Source organism: Trichosurus vulpecula, chromosome 3, assembly GCF_011100635.1.
Source record: "Trichosurus vulpecula isolate mTriVul1 chromosome 3, mTriVul1.pri, whole genome shotgun sequence".
NCBI classification, from domain to species: Eukaryota; Metazoa; Chordata; class Mammalia; order Diprotodontia; family Phalangeridae; genus Trichosurus; species Trichosurus vulpecula.
Window position 1 is genome coordinate 190,349,968 of NC_050575.1, and position 25,829 is coordinate 190,375,796.

Genomic DNA, 25,829 nt, shown 5'->3' on the forward strand with positions numbered 1-25,829 from the left:
CCCAGAATGAGGGAGGTAATAGTCTCACTGTGGTACTTTCTATAGACCATATATGTAGCATTGTATCTGCATCACATTGTAGAAAGGACCTTGACCAGCTTAAGAGCTGCCCTGTAGAGAAAGGCAGCTGTAGTGGTAAAGGGACTTCAAGTGTTTCTGTAGGAAGACTGGGGATGTTTAACCTGGAGAGGACTTAATAAAGACGTCCATTTGAATGGCTGTCATCTGGAAGAGGGATTTGATTTGTTTTTCTTGGCCTCAGAGGACACGACTAAGAACAATGGAGGGAAGTTGCAGAGAGGCAGATTTTGGCTCAACATAAGGAAAAACAAATTCCTAACAATTAAAAATGTCCAAATGTGAAATGGGCTGCCTTGAGAAGTGGCATCTGGGAGGTTGGGGGTGGGGAGGATGGGTCAAGTAGAGGCTAGATGACTGCTCGTTGGGTACTCTATAGAGGTCCAGGTCAAGCCAAATGACCTCTGTGGTCCTTTCCAACTGTAATATTCTGTGTAATTTAAAGGCAAGTCTGAGGCTCCAGATAGAGGAAGGACTCTGCCCCTACTTCCCAACGAATATTTATTGATCACTGACTGAATGAGCAGAAATACGCTGCAGTGTAACGGAAAGACCACTATGAGAGTCAGGAGCTCTGGGAGTAGGTAGGTGGTCTAGGGGCTAAGAGGGCTAGACGTAGAGGCAGGCGGACCTCCGTTCAAATCCCACCTCAGACACTTTGCAGCCATGTGGCCCTGGGTAAATCATTTGACTTCTCTCAAGACTCTTTTAACTTCTCTCATCTATAAAACGGTGATAATGAAAGCACCTACTTCTCAGGGTTATTGTGAGGATCAAATGATTTAAAATATATACAGCACTTAAGTGCTATGTAAGTGCTGGTTGACAGTGATAATGATGTCTCCCCGAGCCTTCTTGCCACTGAACTAAATCAATGTATTTCCCTCATCTGACTCTCTTAGGGTATTTAATGACACATTAGGAGGCCTCTCCCCTGATTGCCTTCCTCTGCATATACTCATTCTTGTCAGTTTCCCTCCTAATATGGGATGCTCAGTAATGGGTACCATATTCCAGATGTGGCTGGTCTAGGGAGTACATTATTATTCCTGCCCTTGGGGAGCTTCCATTCTTACTGGAGAGATGATATAAGAGATTTGAGAAATGAAGGATCCCTTTGGGCAGGGATAAAGGCCTCATAGAAAGGGTGCCACTTGGGGTGTGATTTGAAGGATAGTTTTATTTCAATAAACATTTGTTGAATTAAACTAATTAAGGGAGTTTGTACAGAGAAAAGTGGCCCCATCATATGTCTGTGAGTCGGCAGCCCCATTATTTCTCTAGTTAGATGATATCCAGACCATCTCATTTCCTCTCCCCTTCCAGACCCCATCATTTCAGGCCTAAGGCTCATTGCTTCGTAGCCTCCTTCCTTTTCTCTGACTCTTCTAATTAAGGCAGGTTTGCCTGGGTAGCAGCCAGGAAATAGTCTTCTCTTCTCCCATTTGAATCCCGGCCTGTTCCCTAGTAACTCTTCACCCCACCCACCCAGCTGGGTCCATTTAAAACGGTGCTGACTCATCCCTCTTTCAAGTTTCTTTTTTAAAGGGTCCTGGGACTTAGAAAAATAACACCATAAAAATATAAATATGAACATACATATACATATGTACCAATGAGCCATCAGACTCCATCTTTTACCACCCTACCTGCAGAAATTAGAAATGCCCCCTCTACCCTGATGTTACTGAAGAGTAGATAAAATCCCTGAAGAGGAAGTGACTTTAGAAGGTCAGCTAGATGAGTCCATGCCTCCATCTCCAGACACCCAGACCATCCCAAACATATTCATTTACTTATTTCATCCAACAAATGTTTTCTCAGCAATTGTTCTGTGGCTGAGTGCTGGGCGTGGTGGTGGAACATACAAAAAGAGCGTAAGACAAAGTATCAGCCTTCAAGGAGTCATTATCTCCCTGGAGAGAAGATAGTCCCCCACAGTGTAGCCTGGTGGTGCTAGAAGTCACTTAGACCTAAGTTCAGTTCTAGAAATGCCACTTTCTGGCCATCTGACACCTTGAACAAGTTCCTTAAACAGAACCAGGACAAGTTATGTGTGTGCCCTACCCCAAGTTTGAAAATTGCACCACCATACCCATCCCTGAAGTTGTGAATTGTGCCCCTGTGTGTTGTGTCTGACAGAGTGTCATGGGTACACATAGACTTGAAGCAGCATGGTACAGAAGAAAAAGCACTGAAATTTTGGAATCATAGGACCTGGGTTCAAATCCCACTTCAGCCACTTAATCACCTGTGGACCTTGGACAAATCACTTTGCCCCTGTGGGATTCAGTTTCTTCATCTGTAAAAACGAGGAGGTTGAATTCAATGTTTTGATGTCCCTTCCAACTCCAAATATATGTATTCCAATTTGTCACAAGGCAAATGCTTATTTGCAGTGGAAGTGGAATTTTCTGACATTGAAAAAGTCCCTTTTTCTAAAAAGAAAAAAAATCATTAAATTGTTCAGTGTATCACGAATGCACAGACTCTCGGAGCTGGAAGGGTATCTAATCCAGCCCATACCTGATGAGAAGGAGAATCCCTTTGGCAACATGCCCGACAGGTGGTCAGCAAGTGTTTGAAGAAGATCCCTCTCCCTGCAAAGGCAGCCCTTTTTGCTTTTGAATAACTCTCATTATTAGGAGATGTTTCCCTGTATCAGGTCGAAATCTGCCTCTGAAGTTAACACTCATTGATCCTAGTTCTTCCCAATAGAGCCAAGCAGAATAATTCTAATCTATATTCCCCATGAGTCAGTCAATAAACTGCCTACCATGTGCCAGGCATGAGCCCTTCGAATGCTTGAAGGCAGCTGTCACTTCTTATTCACACCTATCCAGTTCTTTTCTTCTTCAGACCAAGCATCCCCAGATCCTTTATCTGGCCTTTCACCATTCTGGTTGTCCTCCTGGATACTCCCTCTCCACCTCAGGAATGATATTCCTTAAAGGTAGCGCTCAATACAGTTCTCTAGATATGGTCTGAACCCAGATTGACTATCCCCTCCATAGCCAGAGGATTCACAGACTTTGAGCTGGAAGAGACCCCAGAGGCCATCGTGTCTAACCCCCTTTTTACATGTGAGGAAACTGAGGCTGAGAGAGGTTAAATGACTTATCCAAAATCACACAGAAAGAATTTACGGCAGGATTTGAACACCAGTCTTCTCGACTGCATCCCCAATACAGGGGTGAGGCCGCATGTGGACCTCTAGGTCCTCAAGTGCAGCCCTTTGACTGAATCCAAATTTCAAAGAACAAATCCTCTGGCTCAAAAGTCAGCCCTCTTTCTATTTCACTGTGTGTTGTTGTTGTTTCACTGGTATAATGGTATTAGTGGCTGAATAGTTTTCTCTTTATTTACTGAAACAAAGAATAAGTGGGAAAACATTTATTAAGTGCGTACCTGTGTTGTCAGACGTTATAAAGAAAGGCAAGACCTGTCTCCTCTCCCTCCCCTAAGAATTAAAGGGGTACCTTTTCAGTCATTCTTCATTTTACAAAATGAAATACAGGGGAGTGAAGTGGCAATGCCAAGATTCAAACTCAGGCCCTCTCATTTCCACTCCAATATGTTTTCCATCATGTAGCCATCATTTGTGTCCCCGAGGTCTCAACCCCTCTCTGTTTCTGTCTTGACAGCGGAATTGGAGTTCGTGCAGATAATCATCATTGTGGTGGTTATGATGGTGATGGTGGTGGTGATTACATGCCTGCTGAATCACTATAAGCTGTCTGCCCGCTCCTTCATCCACCGGCACAGCCAAGGGCGGAGGAGAGAAGAGAACCTGTCTTCGGTAAGCGATTCTCTTTGTCCATCTCCTCCCCAGCCCTCAGCTTCTGGGGCTTTGGGAGCAAATCACTTTCTCCCTCTGGGCCTCATGTCAAATGGGACAATCTACCCATCCCTCAAGGTGGACCCAGGAAAGCATATTGAAAGGAACGAAGGGATGTCCAGATGTAAGGGCTTCTTACAGAGTACTTTTATGCCTTCTCTGCACTTTCTCAGAATGCCTCCCAGACTAATGTGGACTCAAGCAGGGCAGGATGGATCAGTTTACCTAGTGCTAGAAATCTACCCTCTACCAGGTAGGACAGGATGCCCTTAGCTTCTTCAGAAAGCATGCCCTCCAGGGCAGGACGGGATGCCCTTTGCTTCTTCAGAAAGCATGCCCTCCAGGACAGGTTGGGATGCCCTTAGCTTCTTTGAAAAGCAAACACAATTATCCCATGCCCTTTATCCTTTGCCCCACCTACCTGTTGGCACTCGGTGGGGAGCAGGGAGTCTGGAAAGAAAAGAGGGTGTGACCAGACTAATTCCTAGACCTTTTCCCTCCTAAGTCTCTGTGATCTATAATTTAATAATTTAAGGCAGGAAGTGCCGCCGTATAATGTGTCTAATTGAAATTATAGAGGAGAATTGAGAAGGGATGTAGGTCCTCAGGGCAGGAGCCATGTCCTTGTCTGAGCTCAACACCTTGGGGAAGCACACGCTGCTCGGTGTTCAGCAGCTAATCATACAGGAGCCCAGCTGGAATTACCAAAATTGACACCCGGCCATTTAGTCTGTCAGTCAGTCACGGTCTGGTCCAGTGGCATAGTCGAAGGAACATGGGTCTCGGAATTAGGAGAGAATCTCCACACTGACATTTACTCCCTGTGTAACCTTAGGCAAAGTGCTTAATTTCCCTCAACCTCAGTTTCTTTATCTGTAAAATGGAGATAGTAATGCTTATACGACTCTCTCCTCAAGGTTGTGTGAGGAAAGCATTTTGTGAACCATAAGGCATCATATAATTATGAGTTGTTATTAATTCAACAAGCTGAGCACTTGCTGTGTGCAAAGGGCTGGACTGGGGATGAGGGGAGGAACAAACTTTAGGTGAGACACAGCCTTTGCTTCATGTTGCTTAGAGTACAATAAGGCAGAACTGTAGCCCTCTGCCCCACCCCAAACACACACATACACACACACACACAAACACCATTCAAGAGTTGGGGAGGAAAGAGTAGGCTTCATATTACCTTTGCGTAAAGGACTCTTAGGTTGAATGACCTCACAAGTTTCTAAATTGAATTCTTCAAGGAAGGCCCCTTCCCAGAGAGGTCCACACAAGCTGGGGCCCCAGGCAGGAGACAACTCGGTGGCAACGGGTGTAAGGTTCATTTGGCAAAAGGCACTGAGCAAACAGGCTTTCTCCTGGCAGGTTGGGGCACCTCCAGCTGCCCAGACCCTGGAGGCTACTACGTCAGCATTGAGGGGCCAGGCAGCGGCTGGCAGGGAAGAAGGTGCCCTCGTTGAAAGTGGGAGTAGTTAGCATCTAGTGAGAAGAGCAAAAGACACTTTGAAATCTCTGGCCCCGTCATTCTCCTGGAATTCAGAATCAGCTTTTGCACTACTGAGGAGAAAGCCACATTCCGCTTTGAAGTCCCCGAGCTTTGGGTAGTTATTTCTTTGCCTTTACTTCCCACAAAGTGGTGATTCTTCCAGGAGAAGGTGTGACTCTCATACTTTGTTATGTAACCTGCGTCTCCCTGACCAAAATGAAGCTCGTTTTCTTTTCTGTTATGCCTTATCTCATTCTGGGTGGGGGAAGGGAAAGAGAAGACCCACTCTCCACTGGAGAGACCAGCAGCCCTATTTCCATAGGATCCTTCCCATTTAATGGATGGAAAAAATGAGGCATGGAGGGAGCAAAGGATCCGGCCAGGGTGTACCACATGTGGAAAGAAGGCTTGAAGAAACTCAGCCTGGTTTCTGTCTGCCACTGGGAGAGAAATCCAAAGTGTCTTCTCCTCAGAACTTGGCAGAGTTCAGAAGTGGGAAGACAAGGGAGCAAGCCGGAAGTAGGGGTGGGAAGAGCCCTAGAAGGTAGTGATGGAGATAGGAAACAAGGAAGAGAAAAGCATCGATGAAACATTTTTTCAAATATGCACAAAAGGAAACAGAAAGTTCAGACAGAGACACAACCAGGGCAATTTTATTAACTACCTTGTTAAATTTAATATGTACTTTAAAAACCAGACTGTTTAAATAGTTCACTACTTCACTTGCAGGCCTCCTACCTGTTAGACTCTGTGAATTTAAATGTTATATTGATGACTTTCAGTTTATAATAAAAAGAAAATACATTTAAAAAAAGAAGCAAGGAACAGTAGATCGGGAGTGAGAGAACCTGAATCTAATTCTGGCTGGGTTATTTTCTAGCTAAGTATGACCCTGAGTAAATTGCTTCTTCCTTCTGGGCCTCAGTTTCTTCATCTGCAAAATGCATGGATTGTGCTATGATTTCTGAGGTTCCCCTTCCAGCTCCCTTTATGATCCTATAACAAGGCCATGAGGGGCATCCTTCTCCTGTGGTTTCTACTTTCCCTCCTTCATTATCATTATTATTATAATGAGTCAGTTTAGGAGTCCCGTTGACCAAGATTTCTGCCAAAGCTAAGCCAGCCCCTGTCCCCTGGGGAAGGCCACCATTGTGTAAACACGAAGCCTCATTAAATGAGGCATTTCTGGCAGGAGGGTAGGGAAGTGGGGAGGATGGAGGGTGCATCTTCCCAAGAGGGGGCAGCCACCAGAAAGTACACCAGGTAAGCAGACTTAGGCCTTCACACAGCCCGGTGACCTCCCAGGGTGGTGGCAAAGGACATACCATAAACAGGGCTGCCTTGTCTGGTCATGGAGGAGCTACCCTCTAACCGTCCTATCTCCTAATGAGCTCCATTGACCAAATCCCTGTCTCCAATTCTGCCATCCCTCCCAGGCTGCAGTCCTCTTTCTGCCTAGTGGACATCTCTGCTTGGATGTCCTGCCTTATCCTCAAACTGCAGGATCCACAAACTGATCAGCATCTGCCCATAGTTCATTGCTACCTTGGAGGCCTTCAAATCCAGCCTTCTCATTCTGTAGATGAGAAATCTAAAGCGCACCAAGGTTAAAGGGCCTTGCCCTGGGGCATATAGGTGGTGAGTGTCAGGTGGCAGTTGAACCAAGATTCTCTGAGCCTGGAGCCAATTGGACCATATCGCTTCTCCCTCACCTTCCCAGCCTCACAACCCTGAAATTATCTTTTATCCCCCCCATCCAGTCAGTCACCAGGCCCCCCCATCAGTTCCTTTTCAGGTTGTCTCTCATGTCTGCCGATTTGTCTTTCTTCCCTATTACCTCCAAGCTAGCCCTGATCCTCATCACCTCACCTTGTTCCTTGGAGTACTTCACTGCTCTTACCCCAGCCACCCAGACCCCAAACCCTGAAAGCATTTCTCATCCTCATCTCATCACATCACCAGGCCCTTTGCATTCCCCTCCAAAATACCTGCCATGTCCTCCTCTTCTCCTCCTCTTCATTTCCTTCTCTAACTACCCTAGTCTTCTGCAGTAGCTTTCTGCCTTCTCCCTGCTTCCAGCCAGTTCTTCACGCAGTCTGGTACACACTGCCAGAATCATCTTCTAATGCCTTCCCTCTGTTAATTATTTCCACTTTTTCCTCTATATAGTTTATTTGTATGTCTATAATCTCAGCAACATAATTGAACTCCTAATTATACATCATTTTATACGGTTCCTTATTGTTTCCTGTGTGTACATCTTACTTTGTCAGTCAGACTGTGAGCTCCTTGCAGGCTCCTTATACTCACTCCGTCATCCTCCACGATATCAACCATAGGGTCGGGTACATAGGATCCTACATTTAGAGCTAGAAGGGACCTAACAGGCCACTGAGGCCAATTCCTTTGTTTTACAGATAAGGAAACTGAGGTATGGTGAGGTTAAGTCATAGTCACATGACTAGTAAGTTTTTGAGGTGGGATTTAAACCCTGGTCTTCTTGACTCAGAGCCCACACCTCTAACCAGTACCCCACACTGCCTTAACATGACAGATGCTAAACAAAGACTTGTTGCTTGATTTTAAGTAAGTGACTGGATCTTTGAGTAGGGAGACAAAATACAACCTACAAAGGATCACAGGATTTTAAAGTTAAATTGGACCTTAGAGACCATCTAGTTTAATGCCTCATTTTGCAGAGGGGGAGACTAAGGCCCAGAGAGGTTTAAATGATTTGCCCAAGGTCACACAGCTAGTGAGTGACAGAACCAGCATTCAGACCCATCCTTTCTGACTCCAGGTCCAGCAGCAAACAGTCAATGAATAGCACAAAGAAACAGTACACTAAAAGGAAAATAAACACCATAGGTGATGATTGGTGTAGGCTCAGGAATAGGAGGAAGGCTTCATGAAGGAGATAAGACTTGAGATGGATCTTCAAGGGTGAGGAAGATTCAGAGGAGCTGAAGAAGAGAGAGAGGTGCCTTATTTTCATGGGTTCAAGCAAAGGTCCAGGTTGGGATTTCACAAAGCTCATGTAGGGGACGGAGAGAGGGCCAGTCAGACTGGCACAGCTTGGGGATATTCTGCTGGGGAAGTCTCCTGTTTGTTTCAGTGCTAGGCTTTGAGCTTTGCTTTCATGAAATAATTTAGCCAAATCGTTCCTATTTTTAATTTCCTCTCCTTATGCAACCTTTAATTATTTTTCCAAATGTTTATGCATCTTGAATGATGATAGCCACTTCATCAGTGGTTCCCTCAGAATACTCTGTGTTTTTTATGAGACCTGTGCAGTAAGGCAAAAGCTTCCTTCTGCCTCTGAGCATAACTCGCTCCCACCTGTCGACTGATATGGGGAGTCTGGGACCTAGAAGTTAAGATCTAGCCTCTGACATAGCAGGCTTTTAGTCAGAAGCCATGATCAGAGAGCACAGTCTTAAGCCAAGACAGCTGTCACCATCGTTGCCTGTCTCTGAAGTCACTTACCCTTCTAAACTCAAACTGTCCCGATGAAGGGAGCAAGGCTAATTACTTTTCCTACTTTCCAGATAGGAAGTCTGAGACTGTGAGGAGTGAAGTGTCCTCCCTACATCCCACTCGAGACAGACAGGAAAGTTAGGACAGAGCGGGATTAATATCCACAAAGGAAGAACCTCTTAAATTCACTTGAGCAAGCATTCATGTGAAGCACTTTATTTACTCTATGCTAGGAACTGTGCTAGGCACTGGAAATGGATACAAAGACAAAAGTGGAATTGTCCCTGTCCCCAAGGAGCTGACATTCTTCTGGACCGTACCACTAAGGCAGTCTGAAGGAACTCAGATCACTCCAGCTTCCTTCCTCCTCTCTCAAAAATGTGAGAAAAGTTCTTGACCTCTCATGGTCCCATATTGAATGCCAGGTACATGAGATGGAAAGAACTGCAGAGACCATCTAGTCCAAACTGTACCCCACCCCCACTTTAGAGATGTGCAGACTGAGGTCTAGTGGCTTGCCTGAGGTCACACAGCTAATAAGTAGAAGAATCAGGATTTGAACCCAGGGTCTCTGGCTCCAAATGTAGTGTTTTTTTCTATTATATACCATCCATCATCTCTCTTTGATCGTCACAACTGTGCAGAAGCAGACAGAGAAGGTCTAATTAGTTCCATCTTAAAGATGAGGAAGAGAGGATTGGTCAAGTTAAGTGACATATGCTTAACTTAGGTTATTTAACAAATCACTGGAAGCTGTCTCCTGAATCTCAGTTCAGTACTTTCCAATATACCATGCTCAGGACTTTGCCCAGTGTTAAGAGGAATGCCTAGGCTGGCAGCTGGGTGCCACACTGGATAGATCACTGAGCTTGAAATCAGGAAGATTTATTTGTCTTCATGAGTTCAAATCCATTTTTAGACACTTCCTAGCCTAGTGTTCCTGAGCGAATCACTTAACCCTGTTTGCCTCAGTTTCCTCACCTGTAAAAGGAGCTAGAGAAGAACATAGCGATCCGCTGTGGTATCTTTGCCAATAAAACCCCAAATGGTCACAAATGACTAAAAAAAACTAAGCTACAACAAGAGGAATCCCTACCCTAAGTGAGCTTGGGATCGTGAAATCTAGAGCTGGAAAGTTAGACATCAGCAAGGCCAACTCTCTAATTACTCAGGAAAGACTGAAGCCCAGAGAGTTAAGTGACTGGCTCCAAGTCACACAGATACAAAGTAGCAGAGGCAGAATTTGAACCCAGAGCTTCTGATTCCAAATCCCTATGCTCTTACCACTAACTATGCATCCCCAGTGGTGACCATTGGGAGTTGAGGAATGAATGGACTCTTCTCCATATTCCAGAGGGCCCTCAGAAAACTGAATTCCCAGCAATCCCTCGGGATCATCTACACAGAAATCACACAGGCTGCTGTGGAAAGGAAGAACGTCCCCTTTGCCCCCCCACCCCCACCCCTTCTGCCTTTAGCTGGGAGCAAGCTAAGGGCAGGAACTCCTGACTTCCTGCTTTCCTTCCACCCCAGTGTCTGTGAGCCGTGTTGCCAGGGGCTGTAGCACACAGCACGTAGGCCCAGCCAAAGGGCTACTCATTGCTGGCCTGTGTCATAGATAAGTTTTCTGTATCCCTTGGAAAAGGAGCGGTGAATGGTCCAGCTTTCTGCAGCAGAGTCTGCATTTAGTTCAAAGCCCCGCCTGCCCCAAGTTAGTTCAAGAGACTTGAAAGTCCCCTCTAGTGGGTCAGCGGGGAATGACAGTCATTGGCTATCTGGACTGTCTTTGAACAGTTTCCTAGGCATCTAAGTCCTCTGCTTTCTGCTCTGCTGGCCTTTACAAGACCCCCTGGGGACCATGGGTGACTAAAGTCAGTTTTTCTATGTTCTGAGCCTATCCCTCAAGCAGCGTGTTAACCCTTGATTCTGGGCAAGTCACTCAACTTCTGGCTTTTGTTGTTTTGTTTTTGTAAGATGTTATTAAGTATAGAGATTGGAAGTACAGTGAAACATGTATTATATGTAGATTTTAAAAAGAGCAAGCCACATTGTCCGCACTGTCAAATATGTCGGGTTTGGCATAAATGACGGAGATTAATGGAGCATCACGAGAGTAATATGGTTCCTGAAAAATAATATGGTTCCTGGAAGAAGGTCTTATCATTTGAAAAGCAAAACTGAACTTGCATGTTCACTGGAAGTACCAGTTTTAATTTTAAACAAATAAGAGTGATTTCATTTGGAAACTTTTTCCCCCCTGAGTGCAGCTGCATCTTTGTTTTTCAATTATTTTTTGCCAAAGTAAAAATCTACATGATTCTTTGATTTAGTGATTTGTAAAGAGGAGTTGATAACATATGTTCTGCTTTCCGTATAGAGCTGATGTGGACCAAAGGAAATAGTCATGGAAAGCAGTTTGTAACTTATTAAGCACTGTGCGAATATGAATCGTAAAGTGTTGTTCATTCGTTTCAGTCGCGTCTGACGCTTCATGACCCCATTTTGGGGTTTTCTGGGCAAAGATGCCGGAGTGGTTTGCCATTTCCTTCTCTGGCTCACTTTACAGATGAGGAAACTGAGGCCAACAAGGTTAAGTAACTTGCCCAGGGTCACACAGCTAGGAAGTGTCTGAGGTCAAATTTGAATTCAGGTCTTCCTGACTCCAGGCCCAGCACTCTGCGCTATGGCGCCACCTAGCCGTCAAATTAGGTGGTCTAACTCTGAGGTCCTCCCCGCTCCCTTTCTTTGTCACTGTTTTTGCACTAACATCCTCCATACTTCTAATGCCTCTATGAAAATCTGTTTTTAGGAAAGATTCTGAGATCTATCATTTATGCCCTTTGAATATCGTCTTTATAGCAGTCACTAGGTTCCCTCTCCAGGTTTCAGCTCTCAAGGTTTTGTCACCAAGTGATGGAGGTGTGGGTATTAAGGAGCAGGTTAAGGGAGTGTTTTTCAGGCAAGCGTGCTTCTACCCATCCACTTACAAGTTATAATCTTATGTAAGCCATTTGTATGCAGTGTCTCTAGGCCTCAGTTATCCCATCTCTAAAATGGAAAGTATGTTAACTGCCCTGCCCATCTCGAAGGTAGGTTCACATGAGGAAAAAAAATGAATTCATAAATTTGGAAATCCTTTGAAAAACCTAAAGGAGTTGTCACCCCGGCACCCAGAGACTTTCCCTGTTCCTCCAAAAGTCAATGAGGCCCTTAGAGATCATTTAGTCCCAACTCTTCATTTCACAGTTGTGGAAACTGAGGCTCAGAGCATTTAAGTGACTGCCGAAGGTCAGCCAGGGAGTAAGTAGCAAAGTTAGTATGTGAACCTAGCTCTCCTGATTCTAAAAGCAGTAATTTTTCCAATGCACCACACTCCTCTTCCCCTGAGAACTCCATAGGGACACAATAACCTTTCTCTGCTGGCATCTACACCCATATCAGGAGGCAGCTAAGTGGCTCAGTGGATAGAGTTCTGGGCCTGGAGTAAGGAAGACCTGAGTTCAAATGTGGCATCAGACACTCACTAGCCGTGTGACTGTGGGCAAGTCATTTAACCTGTTTGCCTTAGTTACCTCATCTGTAAAATGAGCTGGGGAAGGAAATGTATCTTTGCCAAGAAAATCCCATGGACAGTATGGTCCACAGAGTCACGGAGAATTGGACATTGCACAACAACAGCAGCTGTATTGCTTTCCAGGCTGAGTATGCACGCAGTCACTTAGAGTGATTCAGTTGTATGCATTATGAATTCTTTATTATAATCATCTTGGGGAGGGGGAAAGGAAGGGGCACAGGGAGAAATCTAGGTGACATAAAGCCAAAACATATTAATAAAATCTGTTTAAAATTATATGTATTATAGAGGAGTAAGGGGTGAGGGAAGGAGAGGGAAGGAGTGGCACCAATCATACCTCCTTCCTCCTTCCCAACAACAAATGATCCAAAATCCATTTCTGTTTTGCTTAGGATGCCTTGTATTATTGGGTTTGGGGGAAGGAGGCATAATGGAGTTGGATCAAGATTAAAGTGAATTTGTAGGGGCAGCTAGGTGGCACAGTGTCACCAGAGCACCAGCCCTAGAGTCAGGAGGACCTGAGTTCAAATTCTGCCTCAGACACTTGACACATTTACTAGCTGTGTGACCTTGGGCAAGTCACTTAACCCCGATTGTCCTGCCTTCCCCCCTGCAAAAAATAAAAATAAATGAATTTGTATTCTTTGTAGAAAGACCAGTTAACGACGAGGGATGGGCATTTGTTTGGGGCAGAAGAGGGTTTAAAATTTGCTTTAGTTAATCTAGAGTAGGAAAAAAAGACCATACAGCTGATAGAGAATTGACTAAGATTTTGCTCCTTATTAGTTAATGGAAGGGGGCTGGGCCCCCCAGGGAACTGGTGGAAATGTGAGGTCTCAGCAGGAAAGAACACCACCCTCTTAGACCAGAGAGACCTGGCTGGGTGGGCCTGCTTCTGGCAGCCATGGGGCCCTAATGAAATCTGGTTTGGAATGTCTCAACCTTGCTTGGCTGTGATGAGTGAGAGTGGTTTGTGTGGTTTGGACACTCCACAGGGTGTGCTGGGGCCATCTCCTCTGTAAACCAGGCAGCTGCTCTCCTCGCTCTACCCCCCAAAGCCTCACCATACTGTGTTTGGTGGCTAACAGAGAGGGGAATCTGATGGCCACTTACCTAGCCCTTGGACCTTGGGAGACTGGGTAGGGAGCTATTCTGGAGATCCCCATGTACCCCAATCCTGGTGACTTTATTAATCATTCAGTAGACAGATTGTAAGAATTGGGAAGGTCTTTAAAACACCATCAGAGCTGGAAGGAATTTTGGTCAGAATCCCATCTCTAAGTCCTCAGAACCTAAGAATGAGCTTCTTTCAGGGCTGTCAGGGACCTTAGAGTTTATTCATGTCAACCCTCCCATTTTCCAGATGAGGAAACTGAGGCCCAGAGAAGGAAAGTGATTTCTTGAAGGTCATGTAGCTAGCTGAGGGGACTCGGCAGAACTGATTCTCTGCCATTCCAGACTCATGAAGAATAGTAGAAATAAACCACCACCCCCCATTAGTGATTTATCCCTCTCTTGTTTCCCTCTGTTTAGGAAGGAAGTCTGTGGCCTTCAGAAAGCACAGTGTCAGGCAGTGGCCTCACAGAGGTAAGAATAGAATCTGCATACTCATCCCATACCCCTTTCCTTCCCTCCACCCCCCCACAAGTCTGACCTTCCTCTGCCAGCCTCACTAACTGCCTCGTTTCCCTTCAGCAGCAGATCTATGCCCCACCACGCTCAGCAGACCGCCTGGCAGTGCCATCCTTCCTCCAGAGGGACCGATTCAACCGCTTTCAGCCCACCTACCCTTATTTGCAGCATGAGATAGACCTCCCACCCACCATCTCCCTCTCTGATGGAGAGGAGCCACCCCCCTACCAGGGCCCATGCACACTTCAGCTCCGGGACCCAGAGCAGCAAATGGAACTCAACCGTGAGTCTGTCCGAGCCCCACCTAACAGAACCATCTTTGATAGTGACTTAATAGACAATTCCATGTATGGGGGGCCCTGCCCTCCAAGCAGTAACTCTGGCATCAGCGCCACGTGTTACGGGAGCAATGGGAGGATGGAAGGACCACCGCCAACATACAGTGAAGTGATTGGGCACTATCCTGGGTCAACGTTTTACCAACACCAGCAGAACAATGGGACGTCCTCCATCCTGGAGAACAACAGACTTCACCAGTCACAAATCAGTAGCCTCGAGAGCACAATTGCATGGAACAAAGATAAAGAGAAGCAAAAAGGACACCCCTTTTAAAATCCGAGAGAAGGAAACACACACACATACATACACACACACACACACACACACACACACACACACACACACACACACAGGAAAAAGTAAATTAAACACTCTGCACTTCTTAAAAGAAAAAGCAAGAGATGGGCAGGGGGTGGGGGTGGGGTGGGGATGAGGATGGGAGGGGATGGGGGAAGTGAGAACAAAATCAACCCGTCTCCACCTCTCTGTGTATAAATATTTACTTGTTATGTCTGGTCTGAATGCTCAAGCCAAGAAAGCTTGCAAAAACGTTTCTTTGTTAGCTGTGTCTTGAAGTCAAAAGAAAAAAAAATTGACAGTAGTCTTTGTTTTAGTTTCTAGTTGAGCTGTGTGCGTGAATGCTTTTTTTTTTTGTTTATGATGATTTCACTTAACTTTAAAGACATATTTGCACAAAAACATTTGTTTAAAGATCTGCAATATATATATAAATATATATAAAATATGAGAAACTGTATGTGCGGCGGCAGGAGTATTTTTGTATTAGAAGAGGCCTATTAAAAAAAAAAGTTTTGTTGTTTTCTGACTAGAAGAAAAAATGGCAGTTTTTTTGAGTGCCAACTCAAAAAAGTGTGTATTAATTACATTGTAAAAAAAACCTACAAAGCAGGGGTTTAGAGTTATTTATATAAATGTTGAAATTTTGCACTATTTTTTAATATAAATATGTCAGTGCTTATGTTTATGGCAGCCTCTGTCACATCTACCACAGATCGTAGGGGATAAATGTTCAATGGAATCTAACTAGCCGAAGGGGTAGAAGAATATCCAGACTTTGAAAAACAACACCCCTCTATAAGAACACAGTCGAAGAGACTGCATTCCAGGCCAAACAGTCCTTTCCAAGGGCCCCAAGCATGGGCCTACAATGTCCCAACCTAGGAAGGCATACTTTCTTTAGTGATAGACAATTACTGTTCTTTACATTCCGTACTGAGCACGGAAATTCTCCTCTGGGCCAGTTATGATCATTGGAATATACAAAATTCAAATGCTTCTGAATTACCAAGGAAACCCGGAAAGTTATCAGAAGTCCAAATTACCCGTTGTGAGCTATACCTTTTTCCATGATAACAATAAACTTCTGTTACTGAAGGAATCTAGTTTTTTTCCCCCCTCTTTTTTCTTCTTAAATCAGATTGATGAAGGTCCCCGTTGGGAACGTTTCAAAAAGTCCACGGGAGTCAATTGCAATATAGCTAGTCTGCCTTTGAGAGTTTCAGTGTTTCTTTGAAGACTCAAATGACGGTCTTTGTCATTGTGCAAAATGTCTTCAGCGTGATTCAGTGAATTCCAAAACTTTCATGAAGGGTTAGTGCAGTCGAAATGTTGGGGAGCTAATCGCATCCCTGTGAATGGATTCTAGCTTAAGCAACAAACAAACAAAAAGACTATAGATTAAAAAAAAAAGAAGAAGAACCTAGGTTGGCTCCTGTGATGTGTTTAAGGCTTAAAAAAATAAAAAATAAAAAGTCATGCTCGATGCTTAAGAAGCAAAACTCTTTACCTCTTCTGAGATGTTTTCACTAGGCAACATCATCCCCCAGTCCCCTGACCCTCCACCCCAACAATCGTTTTGACGTGTTTATTTATCTGTGTTACATACGCATTTTTGTCTTACTACGTTATTGTTTACATTTTTATATTGTGTTGATTATTTCAGATAGGTGTGATACCCTTGAGGTGTACTTGTATGTCAGAGAGAGAGAGAGCGAGTGGGAGCCAGAGAGAAAGAGGATGTGAGAGGAAGAGAGACCGGGAAGTGGGAAGGGAGGAGTCCAGCTCCTTGCTGCCTGATGGGCGAGTGTGACTAACCTTGCCCGGCTTTCCTGACTGCTGAGGACTGGACTTCCCTGAACTGGGAGGTAGTGTTAACTGGGTGAACCCCAAGACTGAAGAGTTCTATTCCCATGGAGGTGTGTTTCATTTTCTGCTAACTAGCAGGATAACGTAAATGAAAGATATAAACGGCAATAACTAGTTTTTAAGCAACTTTTTTCTATTACTTGAAAAACTTGAGAACAGTTTTGAAGTTCTGACCATTTGAACAATATTTATATACACACACACACACATATATTATATATATATTTTAAGAAGATGACGAATAGACAAACTTGAAGTTTCACCACTCGGCTCGTTTGCCTGGCAATACTTTTCCTTCACAATATTTGAATCTGCTCCTCTATGGTGTCTTCAAATCCCCAGAACTTTAGTCCCATCACCTAAATTTTGCTTCCCTCCCTGCCTCCCCCTCTCTCTCTCTCTTTCTCTCTCTCAAAAAAAAAATCGCTTAGAGAAACCAATCCAATTTGTTCTGAAAGGTACACGGACGCATTTGTAGAAGTTTTAAAAATGTATCTTTCCTTTTATGTGACATGTCTATCTAGTGCCTTATTAAAGAAACAGTAACCCTCTCTTGCAAAGGGGGGCAAGGAAGTAAAACTCCTGTTACAAGCACCAAAGGGAACTGGCGTTTGTTCTCCTCGATGACAAGGGCTACTGCTTCTTTAAAACCATCCCCTTCACCCACTAGCCCCTGTGCGATGTGCCTGGCCCTGTAAGATGCGCCCTCCTGTCATTCATGTTCTCGGGCTGTCGGTCAGGTGCTGTGCTGCTGAAAAGCCACAGTGGATATTGCCTACATGACACCAACCAAAAAGACTGACGTAGATTCAGTGCCCTCTTGAGCTGGCATGCTTGAGTAATGGCGTTTCATTTTGCAGTCAAAGTGGTTTCTTTGCCACGGGATAAAAAGGAAGAAAAATGATTGCCTTTCCAGGTTGGTGACAGAAGTAGGTGTCGCTTACTCTGAATTGAAGCATCCACTTGGGCCTGGCCTGGTTGGAGGGGGCCACTCCTCTGAGCAAAGAGTGGGGGAAAAATGTGAACAGGAAAGCAAGCTGATCTACAGGGAGGACACTGACCAAAAGCTGGCACCTGTCTTTAGAATCACCCCCAGGAAGCTGGCTTCAAGGCCATTCTCCATTTGCCCACCCGGTGCCCTTCTGACAAAGCTCTGGTCAGGAAGCAGGGCTTGTGAAATTATACAGAGGAACAGTTTCTATCTTTTTTCCTGTTGAACTGAAGACAGATGCCATCCAAATGCTGCTGGAACTTTCTCTTGGCCTTGGTAAACAGCAGGGCAGTCATGCATGGGGCACTTGAAATCATAATGCTAATAGCCAATATCACAATATCCCCAGGATAGTGCTTTGCCCACAAATCACAGTGTGTCATAGCTCTTGTTTCCTTTAGCACGTCTCCATAGAGCACTCCCCCTTCCCACCCCACCTCCCCCACCCCCAACAGAGGACAGGGAACAACCCTGTCTTGGATCTTGGGCCCCCTTTCTTTGGAGGCAGATATTCCCGGACAGTTCTCAACAGGCTCTCCCCCTCATCCAACAGCTGGCTAGAGAAAGATACACTAGCTTTAAGTAAGGTGAAAATGGGGAGGGGTCTTGTCTCTTAGACCATATAGGGATGATGGTGTCACCCAAGCCTAGTGGTGTTGAAGGTCAATGTGACTCTTTGATGAAGGAGGATAGTCTGGGTCATTCCCTTGGGTATAGAGACTGGTGAAATCCAGCCGCTCCTTGATGACTTAAAGGGCAGGTAGACACTTTCCTAACCTAGTGAACTGCTTCCTTCCAAGTCCATCGTTGTATTTAAGTGGAAGGAAGGGTAATGAGTGGGTTTCCTCAGCAAACCCCTTTTGTATGTTGGATGGACATATTGAAATTGCACTAATCACCATATTTTTTTAAAATGCCCACCATTTCCATAAAGGGTTGAAATTGACAGAATCCAGATGTGTAGCATAAACAGTGTGCTAGGCAAAAATCGAATTCATTTCTACTCCCTGTGAATTGTATATTTCGGAGATTTTTATACGTGCAGCTCAGATACAAAAATTTTAAAAAAAACCAAACCAAACCAAACCATGTTTTCCAGAAACTGCGCTTCAGATTTTGCTGTACTATAGAGCTCAGAAGGACAACATTACAGTCCTCATTTGCCTGCCTTATAATCACATTTCACTGTATTAATACTTTCTGAAACTTCCAATTATGTTGCTTCAGTTATAGGCAGACCTGTATCCTGAGTTCTGTTCAAGGTAAACTTCTGTAAACTATTGACGGCACACTCAATGCAGTACCTAATCTATATTTTGCTGTTTTAGTATAAATATGTACTCTGATGCCAATTTACAAAAATCTGTTGTAAACGCTTATTGTGTAACAGTAATCAATAGCAGCAGTGGTGACATTCAAAAACACTGCACTACTTATACAATAAATTTTACAATTCTTTGGAGTGTTGCTCTTCTTTTGGCTCGGTTACTCAGACTCGTTGATGTAAAATTAATTCAGATGGGGGATAAGAGATGAGGTTCACAAGAGGCTCTGGGATGCCTTGTTGACTTGGTGTGACCCTGGGCCAGGTGCCCAGCCTCTCTATGCTTCTTGTTGATAGCACTTAATTAGGGCCCAGCAGAGACCAGAAGACCGAAGACCAGGTGAAAAACATTTTAAGCAACGGAGCTGGCTAAAGAACGTGGAGGTGACGGTAACAGATTTTTAAGGGTGAGAAAGGGTAAGTTGCTGGTTGCAGGTAGGTAATTAGACTGAAATACTTGCCTTTGCCTAACCTAAGGGATTCTCTTTGTGTGTCATGGACCCTGTGGCAGTATGATGAAGTATGATAGACCTTTTATCAGAATAATGTCTTTAAATGCATAAAATAAGATGCATATAATTGCCAAAGAAACCAATTGTTTTGAAGTATAGTAATACTTAAAGTTCCAAGTTTATGAATCCCTGAAACCTATGCAAAAACCCCTTGAGGGTCTTGGGGCCCCAGGTTAAGAACAGGTTACCCTATACTAGGTAAACTGGGTTGTTTGAAGAATGAGTAATCAAGCCCAGGAAGGGAATAGCTAGCCACACTGGATGATCTCTGTTTGCACCCCAAGCAGACACAGGAGGAAGTATTGTATCTATGTTTTTTATTCCTGGGCATCCTATGTGCCATAGCAACTTTTGGTACTATCGCCAGAGGCAGGTGTTTAGTTTTCCAACATAGGCAAATATGTGATAATAAAGGCATGAGAACCTGCCCTGGCTATATTTCTTATATGCAAACTTTTTTTTCCCCCTGAGACTCCACCCTGTTACTCAAAGAGCATGTCTGAGAGACTCAGATATAATAATCCCAGCTTTACATAACTTATTCATCTATGCAAATAGGACAGATGATAGCTACCTTTGTGAACTGAGTTCTTAGTAAGGCCTGTGAGTTGAGCTCTGTAGGGCCCAGGATCAGAACCCCCCACTGTTCATTTCAAACAGCTTTCCTGAATTTGCAGAAGGAATCCTTTTTCTCAGCTGTGACTTATTATTTCCATTTCCTGCCCTTCTCAGATGGAATAACATGACAAGCCAAAGTATACAACCAGAGGGGAGGTGGTTTCAGAAGAAAATGGACCATGTTTCACTCCAGGCACTTTTACTTGAAGGGTCTCTGTGCTGCCTGGTACTTTTGGGAGGGGTGGTATTTTATTTTATTTTATTTTATTTCATCTTATTTCATTTTATTTTATAAGGAAGCATTCCCTTGATTGCTGTCTCAGGGCCTAATAATGGGTCCCTCTCCCTGGCGCTATAGAGTCAGTAGCTCTTGGCTCAAAATATACCACCATTGGTAAAGATACTGCTTAGCTGCCTCTCCTAGGCACACAGGCCTTAGACCAAAAGAATCTCACAGGCATGGTCAGGGGCTTCTGACTCTGGCCCAATTTCCGGTATTGTAAAACTCCTCCCTTTGCAATTTGACCTAATTTTGGCCTTTTTTGAATTTCAAAAAAAGACTTAATTGCATGAGGTGACTCAGATTCTGAACAGTTTTCATAGGCAGAAAGGCCTATTTGTTCTGAGATTCCTTAGCATTCAAGGCCTTTCAAAATTTGGCCCCAGCTGATATAGTAAACCATATTTCTCGCTGCTTCTGTGGAAGCAAGTTCCTTTTGGGGCACGTTATCTCTTCAAGAACCCCCTCAAATGTCATTGTTTTTGATGTCTTCCTTTCTCTTTTCTTCCTATGTTCCCCCCTCTCTTTTTTCTTCCTTTCCACTATTCCCTGGAGCAAGAATGTTCTCCCCTCAGATCTTACTCTCTGTCTAGATCCTTCAGCTGCCCACCTTGCTAGTGACAATCCTTTGCATAAGAAACTGCTTTTACCCTGACCCCTAACCTGGAGGACTTGAAAAACCAACACAGTTAAAACTGACTCTTTTAATAATTTGTTTGTCCTTAAGCTCTTGTAGCTGCCATAGTGAGGTTAGTTCCATTGATTGGGGGCTTCTTTAACAATTGTCCAAAAGCCTCTCGTTTTTGAAGATGGAGAAATGGAGCAAGGAAGAGAGAGGTGAAGTCAGCTGTCACACCCTACTACCTGTCATCAGTCATCTTTTCTCCCCAGATGTAGTAAGTTCAACTGGGACACTCAGTAGTCAATTCCCCATCAATGGAGGACTTCCCTTTGAGGCTACTAACCACTTGCTGGCGATATTGTAGAGGTCTTTCCTACTCAGGAACAGCATAACCTATGTGATCTCCGAGGTCTGTTCAAGCTCTAAGACTCTGGAATTCTATGGCTGGCTCCAGAATGAACAGTTTCTTCAATGCTCCCCCCCCCCCTACTCTGGTGTGTGTTGTGTCTGGGCTCTCAACAGAAGAGGCCACAACCAACACAGGTAGCCATGAATGCCCCATGTGCGCTATAACCAAGGCACAAGGGAATCAAATCCCAGGAGTTCCAACATTTCAGGTGCCATCACTCCCTGAACCTCTCTGCTCATTCCCTCTCAGCCTACATTCTCTCCTCACACTCTCAGGAGTCTCTAGCTTTAACATGCTGCTCCAGCAAATCCCGTTGTTGAAACTGTCCCCTTCACGCAGAGCAATTCTTCCCCATGGAGCTCCTCCTCTGCTGCACCAGCTTCAGGAGAGTCCTCAACACAATGTCCATTTGTACGTAAGATGACCAAAGAGAGGTTTGCCCCAGAGATTCTGGTTTCCACCTCAGACTTCAAGCAGACACCAGAGAACTACTGCTGTGTGTACCTTAAAGGGAGTTATTGTACAAAGTATAGTTTGAACCAGAGGGCAAATTAAACAACAACTAATCACCATAGGTTTGAAAACATAGCTCTATGATGATTTCCTCCCACCTCCATGTGCTGACTCCCCATCTCAGGCATTAACGGAAGATACTTCCCAAGAGAAGACTTCCTTGAGTCCCAAGCACTGGGGTTCACCACCAAAGGAGGTGTTTGTTTTATAAGCATCTTAGAAGGAGTCTCAGGTCCCTCTGAACGCGAAAATTCTGAGATTCTAAAAGCAAACTAACCCTGTTGTCTTTTTCAAGCTCTTGATATTTGTCAGGGACAATGAACAGGCTACAATGAACTCAAAGGAGGTCCTTGGCCCAGAACTCATGTTCCTGGACACATTGTTTATCACATTCTACTTTGTAGCATGTTTATATCTGTACACATCTGACCCTCCCCTACTACACTGGTAGGACTTGGAGGTTAGGGACCTGATACCTCCCTTACAGCAGCGAGTCCTTTTGCATAGTAGGCTCTGAATAAATGTTTATTAGGGATAAGGGCTAAATCTGAGATTTTATTGAAATAGAGAACTCCAGGAAGATGAAACTAACTCTACCAATGCAGGTTGACACCTCTGCAATGCAGTCTTAGCTGCTTAGAACACTGAGTGGTTGCCTAGGGTAATTCTGCCAATATGTGTCAATGTCAGGATTCGAACCAAGGTCTTTCTGACCCTGGCAGCTAGATGGCACAGTGGATGGATGGACCTGGAGTCAGGAAGACTTATCTTTGTGTGTCCAAATCTGGCTTCAGACACTTTGTAGCAGCGTGACCCTGGCAAGTCACTTAGCTCTGTTTGTTTCAGTTTTCCTTCCAGTAAAATGAGCTGGAGAAGGAAATGCAAACTATTCCAGCATCTTTGCCCACATGGGGTCATGAAGAGTTGGACTGGACTGAAAAACAACTGAACTTCCCTACTCGAAAGCCAGCTCTCCAGCCATCAAAATATAATTCCAAAATGTTTATTGAATGAATTAAAAACTAATGATTCTGGGTTGGTTATTTCATCCCAGATGTTATGACTGCAAATAAAGTAACCTGTTAGTGAATATATAAATGTCCTTCGGTTGTGACCTTATGATACAAATAGTAGTGCCTTACAAAGGTAGTGATCAGCTGAATCAGAAATCATAGCTACTTATCCACTTAATTATTCATTCTCTCTATAAAGGGAGACAACATTGTATAGCAGAAAGCTGGCCTAGAAGACCTTGGTTCAGATCTTGCCTCTGACACATCTTGGATCCATTCAACTCAATAAACATTTATTAAGTGCCTATTATGTGCCAGGCCCTGCACTAAGTGCTGGGGATACAAAAAAGGCAAGAGATAGTCCCTGCCCTCAAGGAACTTACAGTCTAATGGGGGAGGGGAGGAAGGGGAACAATATGCAAGCAAAATATAATCTCTATAGAGTATAACTAGGAAAAAATTAGGGAAAGCACTGTGCTAAGTGTTGGAGATACAAATAGAAGCAAAAGGGACTCCTGTCTTCAAGGAGCTTACAGTCTAATAAGGGAAATAACATACAAGAATACATATATATGCATATATACAGCAAAGGATACATGGGAAATAGAAGAGGGACAGCACTAGAATTAAGAGGAGTTAGGGAAGGCTTCCTATAGAAGGAGAGATTTTGTTATTGTTGTTTCACTTGTATCTGACTCTTTGGGGTCACAAAGATACTGGATCACAGGATCTCACAAAGATACTGGAGTGGTTCGCCATTTCCTTCTCCAGCTCATTTTACAGGTGAGGAATTGAGGCAAACAGGGTTAAGTGACTTGCCCAGGGTCATACAGCTAGTAAGTGTCTAAGGTCAGATTTCAACTCAAGAAGATAAGTCTTCCTGACTTCAGGCCTGGCACTCTATGCACTATGGTGCCACCTACCCACGATGGGGAAATTTTAGTTGGAACCTAAAGGGAGCCAGGGAGGTCAGTAGTTGGAAAGAAGGAAGGAGAATATTACAGACATTAAGAACAGATGGAGAAAATGCCCAAGGCGAAGAGACAGAGGGTCTTGTTTCAAGAATAGCCAAGAAATCAGTCTCATTCAATTGAAGAGTACATGTTAGGGATAAGGTATAAGAAGACTGGAAAGGTGGTTATGAAGGGCTTTGAATGCTTGAACAGAGTATTTTATATTTGATCCTGGAGGCAATAGGGAGTCCCTGGAATTTGTTGACCCTGGGCAAGTCACTTAACCTGTTAGGGGTCTAGACACCTCTCTAAGACTAGAAGGTACAGAGGAGAGGCCAACCTTCATTGGTAGAGGGGCTCTCCTCACCTGGGAGTTCTCTCTACCAGTGCCATCACAGGTCCAGTCCTTATTACCTCTCTCTATCTACAACAGTCCTAATAAACACTAACAATCATGAAGTGCTGATTGCTGTAGGTCTGAAAACAGAACCATATAATAATTTCTGGACACCCCCACAAGCTGGCTCCCCATTCCAGTCTTTAAGGGAAGACACACCTCCCAGAGATGATTTCCCTATGCCCAGGCGGGCACTGGGACTTGCCAACAAATGGGCTGTCTGTTCTATAAGCATCTTGGAAGGAAATCCACCTTGCCAGGGAAGTGATACATTGCTTGAAATTACCAGGAAGGAGACAAATTACCCTGAATCTCTAAATTGGGGAAGTAGGTCATCACAGCAGGCTCTACTAACCTAAGAGAAATGAGGCCAATGCAGCCAGAGTTCTGCTGAGGAGCAGGGCTGAGCCTGTAGGCCATCATGTATATCCATCCACCAGCAGGAAACACCACACCGGGTGTAGCTTTCCTCACTCCCCTCCCCCTAGACCCAATCTATTATATTAGGTCATAGGCTCTCAAGCCAAAGAGTCTTCTAGAGCCACAGAGATCATTCAGTCCAACTCCTCATTTTACAAATGAGGAAACTGAGGCCCCAGGAGGTTGTGATTTGCCCATGGTCACACAGGTAGTGAGTGTCAGAGGCTAAAGCTGAACCCAGATCCTCTGATTCCAGAGGCAGTATTCTTACTGTACCACTGGACTTCTGCTAGAACCCCTGGGATGGCCCTAGGGAGTAGGGGAGGAGAAACGGAAGGAACTGGTGACAAGAACCAGAACCATTCATCACTCATATCTTTATAGCACTTTGGGGTTTTTGAAGCACCGTCCCCATCACAACATGGAGAGTTGTGGAATGTGTTATTAATAGGATTGTTAGGTGGTACAGCGCATAAGGTACTGAGCTTGGAGTCAGAAAGACCTCAGTTCAAATGCTGTTTCAGGTTCAACCTGCCTCAGTTTCCTCATCTGTAAAATGGGAATGGTCACAATAACACCTCCCTCCAAAAGTTGTTGTGAGGATAAAATCAGTTAGCTTACGTAAAGTGGCTTGCAAAATTTGAAAGCACTGTATAACTGCCGGCTATTCTTCTTCTTGTCATTTTAGACCTGAAGAAACTGAGGCTGAGAGAGATTAGAGTGGTTTGCCCACCTCCAAAGCAAGTAAAAAGACCCAGGCTTTAAATCCAGATCTCCTAACTCCAAGTCTAAAGTTATTGCTACTTTATTTACCATACTGCCAGAAATCCATGAAGATACCGTCTCAATGTGGTTGTTTGTTTGTTTATTTGTTTGTAAAGTTCAGAATACCAAAGTCTAACACAAGGAGACACAGAGCATATATGACGGTAAAGCAAACCAGCTTTATTGAGGGAGCATACTTACAATAAAGACAGTCAGAAAGGATGGAAACGATTAGGTTGCTGGGACCCCCGGTGGAATTGGCTACCCCAAACCAAGTGAGTCTGGTGGGTTTTTATAAGGTTCTTATCTGGGTCTTGAGCAGGACCAGCTTGGGAAAAAGGAGCTGTGACCTGGGGACTGGTATTGATCCATGGGAGAGCAGAGTGGTTGGGGCGTGAAAAACTCCTGGAGAATTG

The 25,829-nt window shown here is 44.3% G+C and overlaps 1 protein-coding gene across 2 annotated transcripts in view; it reads left to right on the top strand.

Moving 5' to 3' along the window:
• The window catches only part of PMEPA1 (prostate transmembrane protein, androgen induced 1), a 93,884-nt gene extending 74,831 nt beyond the window's left edge, over positions 1-19,053 (top strand). The window contains exons 2-4 of one of the 2 annotated variants that reach the window (XM_036751647.1): positions 3,723-3,877; positions 13,993-14,046; positions 14,155-19,053. In XM_036751647.1, the coding sequence (XP_036607542.1) occupies positions 3,723-3,877; positions 13,993-14,046; positions 14,155-14,703 (758 nt within the window). In that variant the 3' untranslated portion in view covers positions 14,704-19,053. The remainder of the gene's footprint in view (positions 1-3,722; positions 3,878-13,992; positions 14,047-14,154) is intronic. The other variant, XM_036751646.1, reaches the window with a different exon arrangement.
• Positions 19,054-25,829: the final 6,776 nt, after the last annotated feature.